Source organism: Pygoscelis adeliae, unplaced genomic scaffold (genome assembly GCF_000699105.1).
Source record: "Pygoscelis adeliae isolate BGI_AS28 unplaced genomic scaffold, ASM69910v1 Scaffold582, whole genome shotgun sequence".
NCBI lineage: Eukaryota > Metazoa > Chordata > Aves > Sphenisciformes > Spheniscidae > Pygoscelis > Pygoscelis adeliae.
The window spans coordinates 961-11,791 of record NW_008824281.1 but is presented as its reverse complement, the minus strand read 5'-3'; the positions used below and the strand labels follow the sequence as shown (position 1 = coordinate 11,791).

At 62.6% G+C, this 10,831-nt stretch overlaps 1 protein-coding gene across 1 annotated transcript in view; it reads left to right on the top strand.

Annotated features, from left to right (window-relative positions):
• Positions 1–9,422, top strand: part of PIK3R2 (phosphoinositide-3-kinase, regulatory subunit 2 (beta)) — a 10,763-nt gene extending 1,341 nt beyond the window's left edge. The window contains exons 2-15 of the mRNA XM_009335296.1: positions 2,931–3,023; positions 3,558–3,620; positions 4,707–4,838; positions 5,043–5,244; positions 5,550–5,635; positions 5,943–6,048; positions 6,154–6,252; positions 6,401–6,581; positions 6,816–6,941; positions 7,223–7,365; positions 7,568–7,744; positions 8,033–8,104; positions 8,332–8,502; positions 8,792–9,422. Coding sequence (XP_009333571.1) covers positions 2,931–3,023; positions 3,558–3,620; positions 4,707–4,838; positions 5,043–5,244; positions 5,550–5,635; positions 5,943–6,048; positions 6,154–6,252; positions 6,401–6,581; positions 6,816–6,941; positions 7,223–7,365; positions 7,568–7,744; positions 8,033–8,104; positions 8,332–8,502; positions 8,792–8,984 — 1,844 coding nt within the window. The 3' untranslated portion in view covers positions 8,985–9,422. The remainder of the gene's footprint in view (positions 1–2,930; positions 3,024–3,557; positions 3,621–4,706; positions 4,839–5,042; positions 5,245–5,549; positions 5,636–5,942; positions 6,049–6,153; positions 6,253–6,400; positions 6,582–6,815; positions 6,942–7,222; positions 7,366–7,567; positions 7,745–8,032; positions 8,105–8,331; positions 8,503–8,791) is intronic.
• Positions 9,423–10,831: the final 1,409 nt, after the last annotated feature.

The window sequence follows — 10,831 nt, the reverse complement described above, 5'->3', positions numbered from 1 at the left end:
CCTGCGGCTGCCTCCCAGCCGGCGCTGGGCTTGGCACGGGAGCTGGGAGAGCTGCCGCGCCTCAGCGTTGCCCATAGAGCTGTGGCAGCTGCCTTCTCTTTGCCTATTTTTTTTGCTCCCAGGCACATGAGCCCTGTGGCAGGGGCTCAGCAGGCCCTGGGCACTCCGAGACGGCAAACAGGGGTGATAGCCACACTTTGCCTTCCCGTGCCTTGCAGAAGAGCTCGTGCTGGTGCACATGGGAGGAGTAGGGTCAGCAGCAGAAGCTGGTGGGCATCAGAATACACTCCCAGCTGGCAGTCCTGCGTCCTCCCCGTCCCTCTCTGCCTGGGAGCCACGGCTATCCCATCAGATGCTTCTAGCTGTGTGAAACATCTCTGGGGCCTTAAGGAATGGAAAGGAGCCCCTGTCTCAGAAATCAGGGTGGTGGGGCTGGGTGCACGGCTCCCCACAGCTGCCTCCCGTGCTCCTGCTCCCGGAGCCGGAGGGGCGGCCCCAGGAAACATCTCCACAGGGTGGGAATACAGCCGGGCCGTGCGTTTGGGTTGGCAGCGAGAGCCGCTGACCTGAGTCATCCCACTTGCAACCTGCCTTTCCAAGAAAGCAGCTTCTCTTGGGAGCCTGGGGCATGCTCTGTGGTGGATGCGTCGGCCTTGCCTGCATCCAGCCCTGCGCTCCCTCGGGGGCTGTATTTATGCCTTCGTGGGCTCTCTCCTCCTCAAGCAGGGCTTGGTGGAGGTGTGTCTGGGTGGTCAAAGCCGCATCCCTGCGCCAGGGTGGGGATCTTTGGGATGTGGAAGAAGATACGTGCCAAAGCTCCTGACACACAGAATAGACGTGGTTGGGAAAGAAACCAAAAGCCAGCCTGTCTGCATCCTGCCCGGGGATGGAGCAGAGAGAGGGTCGCGTACCAGGACAGACGAGGCGGGTGCCAGCCCTGTCCCTGTCCCCTCTGGGTGCATCCCCCCAGCCAGCCTCCACTTTGGGCACAGACAGGGCCTGCAGGGTGGCAATTCAAACGCCCAGGGCCATTTTACATGCAGCCTGCCGGGATGCTGGTGGAGAGACACATTTTTGCAGCTGAGAAACTGTATTTAAGCCAAGCCCATGTTATTTCTTCATGGTCTGCACTTCGGGAGGTGCAGAGATGTATGTCTCCTGGCTGCCCCACGAAGCTCATAGCTGGCGGTGTTTCTGCCCTGTTTCCCAGGTCCTGCCCTGGCTGGCAGGGATCCTTTAGCCCCACGGTGTCACGTGCGGAGCGGGGCCAGTGCCACGGCTGGCACGCAGCCTGAGAGCAGGGCTGACCCTGCAGAGCGGCGAGACCCAGCGCTTTCTGCCAGTGAATTTACGAGCTGCTGGTGTTCGCCTTCCGCAGAGAACGCGAGCGGAAAATGCGGCTCGGAAATATTTCCGCAGCTGCCCCGGCCGTGCTGTGAGCGGCCTTGTTCGTGGCAGCCCAGCCCGGAGGCCCGGCAGGCTTGGGAGCCGCTGCTGGCTCCGGCACAGGCTGCCTGATAAAAAAAGGCAAGCTGCTGCCTGCTGAAGCAGCACATTCCCGGCTGGGCCATGCGGGCAGCGCCAGTATTTACTCTCCCTTCAGCCCTTCCCAAGGGTCAGGCTCAGAGCTGCCAACCTGGCAGCTTGCCTGCAGCTTCCCCACACCAACCAGCACCGCGCTGGGCCCCTTCCCGTGCCCACAGGCGCTCTCTGGTGGGAGATTGCCCCCCAGCAGCACAGGCCCTTGCAGAACTGCTGGGTGCCTGCCACCCTGCTCCGTGGCTGCTGAGTCGAAGCACCGACATGAGCTGCTTCGTCTCCCTGCGAGGCCGTGGGTGCAGGAAGCTCAGCTGGGTGCGGAATTTCAGCTTGCTGCGCCTCATGGCAAGACCACACCGGGTGAGTTCGGGTCAGATCCATGACAACAGAGCCGTGTTTCGCAACGGGGAGCAGCCTTTTGGCTCTTCCTCCCCAGAGTGGAGCGTGCTGGGTGTCCTCACCAACCGTGGGCTTCCCAGAGTCTGCCCGGTGCTGTGGACTGGCCTGGAGGAGCCTCGTGGACGGGCTCGGAGGAGCCTCCTGCACCGGCTGGTGCTCAATTGGAAGCGAGACGGGGCCTGGCACCGCTCATCCTTTGGCAAGCCTCCCGCTGGCAGCTGCCCAGCCAGGCCTGCATGCTCCTGCCCCGGCATGCGTCACCCCTCCAGCACAGGGAAGGGGGGTGCCTGGAGCCAGGACCTCAAGATCTTCTGGAGGTGACAGTGAAATGCCGCCCGATGTGGGGCTGTAGATCCCCTGGGAAGGCGGGTACCCTGGTCCCGTGCCGCGGGCTGTCTGCACCCTGTAACAGCTTGCACGGAGGCTGTGTGCTCGCAGGGAGGGGGAGGCAGAGGGCTGGTTTCCATGTTAAACGAGTAATCAAGGGCAGGAATTTGCTGACATGGCGTTCTGTCTGAATCGCTGGATTAATCACAGCTCACCACCGCGAGCAAGCTCCCTGCCCGTGCTCCTCCACCAGCCCCGCACAGCCCCTGTGCTAGGCAGGGACCATGTCCCAGCCTGAGCTTCAGGAGCCCTGGTAACCCCTGCGGTGCCTGCCCGGGGTGCCGGGGTCCCCAGGGATATATGCTCTGCCTCCTAGCCTCTGCAGGGAGCAGTAGGGGTCCCCCTGTGCACACCCTCCTGGGGGCTCGGAGCAAAGCTGGGTTCCACAAGCGCTATGCTGGTTTCTGGGCCAGCTCACAGGTTCCCTGCGGCCTCCATGCGGTGTTCGTGTGCGCTGTGGCCTCGTGGCAGCGGCCACAGCTTTCCTCGCTCTCGGATGCTGCCGTTGGGAGCAGCGTTGGTTGTGCCCTGGCCTGGCCCCGCTGCAGAGCATCTGCTGGGGGCTGAGATGGGGCTGACCCCTTCTCTCCCTCCCTCTCCTCCAGGGTCTCCTCTGCCGGATTTGCAGGAGCAGTTCAGCCCTCCCGAGATTGCACCACCGCTGCTGGTGAAGCTGGTGGAAGCTATTGAGAAAAAAGGTAAGGGGGGATGCTGAGAACCGAGGGGCTAATACCCCCCGAAACCCCCCAGTGAGGGCAGTGGGGGAGGCAGCTGTCTTTAAAAGCTGTTGGCGTTGGACCGAGCTCTGTCAGACGTGCAGGATGCAGCTGCCTGCAGAAGCGGGGGGCCCCCCACTCCTCCCTGGCTTGAGTCGCTGTTCCCCAGAGCTGGGCTTGACCCCGCTGCGCTGTCCTGCTCAGAGGCCTGGGGTGAGGGTGCTGGGTCTGCACGCGGGATGCCTACGCGCCCCACATGGGTGCTGGGGTTTGGGAAGCGCTTTCAGCCTGGATCTGTGCCGTGGGGGAGAAATGGGGCCATGGAACCAGCTGTCCTGGGGGCCAAGGGGGCTGCAGCAGCATCTGCAGGAGGTTGGCTTGGACGCCATCCAGGCCTGGTTAGCCGTGCTGCAGCCGTTGCCCGGCCGGCACGCGGCTGCCGGGCTGGCACCGAAACGGTGCGTGCACTGGGAGCTGCACGGCTCGCAGCTAACAGCAGCGTCCCCGCTTCCGCAGGGTTAGACAGCGAGATGTTGTACAGGACATCTGGCTCCGAACTGAGGCAAGCGCTGAGAACCGGTAAGAACCAGCTCCGCGTGGTGAGGAGGCGAATCGGCTCAGATGGAGGAGATTAGTGGATGTGACAGCGCCAGCAGTAATGCAATCCAGGCCAGGCTCGCCTGTCCTCGGCAGTTCCTGACTCCCAGCACACAGGCTGTGGGGCTGGGCCGTCCCCATCCCGACATGTTCCCCTCTTGCGTGGAAGGGACAGGAGAGGCAGTGATTGTGCCCGCTGTCCATGGGCTGGCGCAAAGGGACGTGGCACCGGCTCGGAGACTCGCAGGCCAACAAGTGAAGCCCTGCGCTTGTCTCCTGCTGTCTCTTCGGGGTGCCCCACTCTCGGGGTGCTCTGCTGATGGGCTGGCAGAGGCTTCTCTGGCTCTGTCATGCCACTAATAAGCAGGGGAGGATCTTTCAGCTCAGCTTCGTGGCTGGAGCCTTGGCTCCGCTGTGCCGGTGGCTGATGTCTCTGCCGGGGAGCCTTCGGAGCCGTCTGCCTCTCGGCTGGGCTTGGGCCTCATCCAGCACTGTGCTGGCTTGTCCCCTTCCGCAGACGTTCTTGCAAACCCCAGCTACGCGGTGCTGTCAGCTCTGGCTGCGCTGCTTTCGGGACAGGCTTTTTGTGCTGTCCCAACAGCCTGCGCCTTGCGTTCATGGGATGACACGGTTTGAGGGAGACATTTTCCCCGTCGGGTTCGGTGTGTGGCTGGTCAGTCTGCGCTTGTCTCTACCAGCAGCAGGGAACAGAACTGTCACACGAGTCATGTGTGCCCAGGATTCTTGTGGCAGGGCTCAGGGCAAAGGCTGTGGGAACCCGAAATGACCTCTACCACCTCTCGGGGGGGGGGGACGGACCTGCCTGGGTTCCCAGAGCCAGCTTATTTCTGGGGTGCAGGGGCCACTTCCAGGCGTCCTCTGTTGTGTGGGCTGCTCGGCTGCCCGAGGGCTGCCTGAGCTCCCTCGTGGTGCCAGGCTGCCGTGTCCCGTCATAGCTGGCGAGGTGGTGTGCGATGGCCTCTGGGACGGGTGCTTGCAGCACCGGAGCTGCCGGCTGGGTGCCCGGTGCTGTGCCCCCCCAGCCATGGGAAATCTGTGCCCTGGCAGATTGGACCCTGGGCGACCTGGAGCCCTTCGACGTGCACTCCCTGGGCGAGGCGCTGCGAGGCTACCTGCAGGACCTGCCCTCCCCCGTGGTGCCGGTGTCCGTGCACGGAGACATCCTTCGCGTCCTGCAGGGTAAGGGCTTCCCCTGGCCGCGCTTGGGAACGGGTGGCTGGGCAGGACGGACATGTTTTGGGGTATTAAAATAAGTCCTGTCCCTATGGGGTCTGGCACGCGGCCTCTGCTGCTGACAGCGCTCCCACGCTGTGACGCAGCCAGAGCGTGGAGAGTGGTGCTGGCTGTCCCAGCCTTTCCATCGTTGTCTTATTCTCTCCCCAGAGATTCCCCAGTCAGAGAATTGCCGGAAGCAGCTGCTGCTGGCCCTGGAGTCGCCTGCGGTCCCGCTCCAGAACACGCTCACCCTGCAGTTCCTGCTCCGGCATCTGGGGAAGGTATCGCAGCAGGCTGAGAGCAACAGCCTCCACCCTCGGGCCCTGGGAGAGATCTTCGGCCCCCTTCTTCTCCGGCTGCCTGGTGCCAGGTACGTGAGGCTCTCGGGTTCCAACCGTGTACCAAGTGCCTGCCAGGACAAGGAGTCCAGCCTGTAACAGCAGGTCTGCCCGCAGCCCCTGCCTCGCTGCACGTGGGATTAAACTGCTGGCAGCACAAAGAGGTGGGACTCAAACTAGGGCAGAGCCCTTGCTGCTGTGTCAACCTGGGATCTGGCAGCTGGGCTGCGCGCTGGGATGAACCAGCCGACCCCGGCTGCCCCTTTGCCCGGGGGGCATGGGAGCAGTGCCATGTGCTCCCTCACAACCGCTGATCTTGGCTCCTCTCTCCCTGCAGCCCAGAGCTGAGCCCTGACTTCTCCGTGCTGTTTCTGGAGATACTTCTGCAGACGAAGGAGTTAGAGCCAGAACAGTTGCCTCCAGGTACTGAGATGCCCTTTCCTTGGGGCCCGAGGTGCTGGCGTTTGTGCTCTGTGGGTGTGGAGTCTGCCCCCATGAGCGGGTTGCCAAGGGTATTTCTGTAGCCCAGCTGTGCCTGGAGGCCAGCTCGAGGCACTCCTCTGCTGCTGTAGATGTGCCTGGAGCAGCTCCTGGCAGCGTGGCGGCCAAGCGGGGCTTCCCGGGACGGTCACTGCAGGGAGGGGGCCTCAGTGCTCCGAGGAATTGCCGTTGGCAAGGGTAGGGAGCTGGGACTTGGGCTCACCCTGCTTCAACCCTCCTTCTCTTACAGCCTTGCCTCCAAAACCGCCTAAGCCAAAGCCCAGTGCAGCCAGCCTGGCCAACGGGAACAGCGTGCCCTTGCAGGACGCCGAGTGGTACTGGGGTGACATTTCCCGGTAAGGGGGTGGCTGGCAGCTCACGTCCTGGGTGCCCTGTCCATCGAGTTATCTAGGGGAGCTCTGGTTGCACCTCACAGGCCGTGACAATCATGTTCCTCGCAGGGAGGAGGTGAACGAGAAGCTACGGGACACGCCAGATGGTACCTTCTTGGTGCGCGATGCCTCCAGCAAAATCCAGGGGGAGTACACGCTTACGCTCAGGTAGGGTGCTGGGGTCCCCCGAGAGCCTCCGCTACTCTGGGGTGGAGCTGTCGGCACGAGCGATTGCGGCTGCCCGGACGCCCAGACGTCAAGCTGGTGTAGGATGCTGGGGTGGTGATAAGTGCCCTCTCTCCCCTCCCCGCTGCAGGAAGGGAGGCAATAACAAGCTGATCAAGATCTTTCACCGGGAAGGAAAGTATGGCTTCTCGGAGCCCCTGACTTTTGGCTCGGTGGTGGAGCTCATCACCCATTACCGGCACGAGTCGCTCGCCCAGTACAACGCCAAGCTGGACACCAGGCTGCTCTACCCCATCTCCAAGTACCAGCAGGTGAGGCCTGTGCCACAGGGATGCAGCTGGCCAGCACAGCCTGAACCAGGGGCGTTTGCTTGTCCATCCCTGGCCCTTTGGTAGATGACCATGTCCCGCCCCTTCCCCCATGCTGGGACATTGCTTTGTGGGGTGATGGGGGGCTGGAGAGGGGGCGTCGTGGGACCAGCTGCCTTGCCGGGGGGGCTGCTGTAGGGCAGGAGCAGGTCCTGACTGAGGCTGTGCGTATGGCAGGACCAAGTGGTGAAAGAGGACAGCGTGGAAGCCGTCGGGGAGCAGCTGAAGGTCTATCACCAGCAGTACCAGGACAAGAGCTGGGAGTACGACCTGCTGTATGAGGAGTACACGCGCACGTCCCAGGTATGCGGGCACTGCCTTCCCCCCGAGCTGCCCTGACATCCCCCCTGACTGCTGGCAGCCACACTGCTGTGCACAGAGGAGAGCAGAGATCGGGCACCCTCTGCCCCATTTGTCTGCTCCTGGGGGCTTGAGGGGACTCGCCAGAGAACGGGCTTTGAAGAGGGGGATATTTTGGCTGCAGCAAGGACAGTGCTGCTTTGGGGAGGGGGAAGGAGGGGATGCGAACGGGCAGAAACCTGCCCAAACGCTCCCCCTTCTTCAGCTCTCCCCTCCCGTTTCAGGAGCTGCAGATGAAGAGGACGGCAATCGAGGCCTTCAACGAGACAATCAAGATCTTCGAGGAGCAGTGTCAGACGCAGGAGAAATGCAGCAAGGAGTACATCGAGCGTTTCCGGCGGGAGGGCAACGAGAAGGAGGTGCAACGGTGAGGACCGGGGGTGCTGGTGACCTGCCCTGCCTGGGGAAGGGCTCTGGGGACTGGAAGGATCGTCCTGGCCCAGCGCAGAGCCGAGGCATGCGCAATCCTTGTCTCTCCAGCAGCGTGCTGTGGGCTGGAGCTGGCAGGCTGCCTCCTCTGCCTCCCCGACTCTGGCTCACAGCCTAAACCTCCCCCCCTGTTCTCCCAGGATCCTCATGAACTCGGAGAAGCTCAAGTCTCGCATCACAGAGATCCATGACAGCAAGATGAAGCTGGAGCAAGACCTGAAAAAACAAGCCTCGGAGAACCGGGAGATCGACAAGCGCATGAACAGCCTCAAGCCAGACCTCATGCAGCTGCGCAAACTGCGGGACCAGTATTTGGTGTACGTAGTGCCTGCCCCCGCACAGGGGCTGGGAGCGGGGCCCTGCTGCCCCTCCAGCCCAGCCTGGGAGCGATCCAGCCGGCTCCTTGAGGGCTGTGGGGCTTGTCGGACCGGGCTTGCGGGCTGCTGGGTGCAGGAGCGAGCCCTGCAGCATGCAGCCTCGGGGCACGGCGGTCCCTCAAAGGGGACGGCTGCTGCCCTCTGGCGATAGCTGCACGAGCGGTGTCTGGCCCGGACGCCGCAGGCCGGGCACGCTGCCTGCGCTGAGCTCTGCCTCTCCTTCCCCAGGTGGCTGACGCAGAAGGGTGCCCGGCAGAAGAAAATCAACGAGTGGCTGGGCATCAAGAACGAGACGGAGGAGTGAGTGTCCCTGCTTGCGTGTTGTGGGATGGGGGGGGCCGCAGGAGCGCAGGCTGCGCAGCCAGTTCTGCCTCCTCTGGGGCCGCAGGCAAGTCCCATCTCCCTGCCTGGGAGCCGGGGACGCCTTCCCTGCCGGAATGGGTGACGGCAGTTGGCAGCGGGGGGGGAGATGTGGGGGCCACGTGCCCAAACTGAGGGGGTCTGACCCTGCCTGTGCTCGATTGCAGCCAGTACTCCATGATGGATGACGAGGAGGAGCTGCCCCACCACGAGGAGCGGACATGGTACGTGGGGAAGATCAACCGTTTGCAGGCAGAAGAGATGCTGTGCGGCAAGCGGGACGGCACCTTCCTGATCCGCGAGAGCAGCCAGAAGGGATGCTACGCCTGCTCCGTGGTGTGAGTATCCCCAAGCAGACGTAGCGGGATGGAGCTGGCGCGGGCTGTGCTCCCGCATCGCTCTGCCCTTCTCTCGCCAGATGCTGGAGGCTGGCGGAGGCGGGAGCTGGCAGGCTGGGCTTCCCCGAGGTTTCCCGTCTGCCTCGGCTCCTCCTGCCAGGGCCAGATGTATCTTTGGGCTGCTTCGGTGACGCCCGCTTGCGCTCTGCTGTCCCTGTCCCAGCGGGGCTCCCTCGCGCTGCGGGGCTCTGGCGTGCCGCTGACCCGTGCTCCCTTGTCTCCCTGGCAGGGTGGACGGTGACACCAAGCACTGCGTGATCTACAAAACGGCGACCGGCTACGGGTTCGCTGAACCCTACAACCTCTACGCCTCCCTCAAGGACCTGGTCTTGCACTACAAGCACACATCCCTGGTGCAGCACAATGACTCCCTGAATGTCACGCTGGCTCACCCGGTCCTTTCCCAGCCACCAGCCAGATGAGCAGCCCGTACACGACACAACAGCTGCCTTCAGCTTCTCCCCAGGGCGCTGCTTTCTGGCTCTGGACTCTTGCACCCTGTATAGTTGAGTCTCTGTGCTCCTGCCCCTCCAGAGCCTCTGAGATGTCTGTGACCGTTCCTGGTGTCCCTTTTGGTCGGTAGCTGAAACCCGTGTTGGCCGATGGGACAAAAAGGCTGGGCTGTTGACTCCCAGTGGGCTCCAGCCTCTAGGAGGTGGGATCCAGTTGTGATTGGATTGCTGTGGGCAAGCACAGCCCCCTCCCTTTCCCCGATAAGCAGGTCAGATCCCCTTCTTGCTGCCAGGTCGCCCCGCTACGCCTCACCGTAGAGCTAGGTTCCCCATTCCTCGATGTGCTACAGCATCGGTCACCACCCCGGCCGAGCGGCCGCAAGCGCTGCTTTGAGCGAGGGGCTCCCTGCCTGGATGCCGGAGGAGGCTCCGCTGAGCGGTTGAGCGTGTGCTTCCTCCACTCTCACTTCCCTTGGTGACCTTGCAGGCTGTGGTGGTGTCTGGTACGAGGGGTGCTGCTCTTCTGTGCAGAGACTCATTTATTTAGAAAGGAGAAACCCCTTCCTCCGTGGGGCTTCTTGGCCGAGGTCTCTGCTCCGTGCCGTGCCCCACCTCACCGTCTTCTTCCCTAGCGTCATAACCACCTCTTGAGCGTTGCTGTCTGGGGAGGGAGGATCTGGTTAGCGATGAATCTCTCGCCTTAGCTGTGCCAACTAAGCTGTGAAATCCATGTTGGTACCCGTGTTTTTCCCGGCAGAATGTGTGGGACGCACAGCTCGTTCTTTCCGGCTGTCTTTGGTGAATCTCTGCAGACGTAACCCACTGAAGCTAACTGTAGCTCTGTAAATACGGTTCTTTTCGTAATCGGCTGCTTACGTAGTACTGGTGTTTGCTGAACTCCCACTACGATATGCAAGCGCGTGGGCAGCAGCTGGCCAGGCTGTTGCAGACTCGGGTCCTGCCAGCTGAAGCAGGAGGGGGCCGGAGTCCGACGCACGCTACGAGCCCTACACAAAATGAAGGACCTCTCTGCTGCAGGAGGACGGTATCTCCGCTGGGCCGAGGGCCTTAGCGCATAGAAATGTATATGCATGATGTCAAACTATGTATGCAAAGCACTTATAATCACGAGTACTGTATGGGGACTTGGGGTGAAAGAGCTGGGGGTTGCTGTAGCGCTGCCCATCGCAGCTGGCGGGCGCGGGCAGGGCTTGTTGCGTCGTTTTTGGATAATGCTGAGTTCAGAGGGCTCGAGGGCAACGGAGGTGGCCCTGGAAGAGCTTTAAAAGTTGAGGCCATGGTGGTATTTGCTTTACTGGGTTATCCTGTCTGCCTGGCTTGAAGAAAGCATTAATTCTCCTCTTGATTTGCTGGAGAGGCTCCTTTCCCTTTCGGAGGCCGCGTCCTCAGGACGGGCTGGTGGATGCCGTAGGCTTTGACGCTTCTGCTTTGTGCTGCGGCTCAGGCTGCACCGGATCTGCGGGGTGCTGCGTGCTCGTGCTCTGCCTGCATCCTGTCCTCGACCTGCCGCCTGCGTCGGGGACCGCGCTTGTCCCTCCTCCCCTGGTCAGCTCTGCTGCTCGCCTTGCTCCGGGCTGGTCCCCAGATCCTTTTGGATCTGGGATCGCTGGAGCCAACATCCCGTTCCCGTTGCTTGTGGCAGCTCTGCTGTGCTCGACTGTACAGACCCCATTCCCTGCTCTGCATGCCCTCTCTGGGCCCTGGGCCGTGCTTTTTGCTTCTGGTTTGTCGGCGTTTGGAGCTCTGAGGATGCGGGGCAGCAGTGCTGTCCCTGACCCACCGCAGCTCAGGCGCCG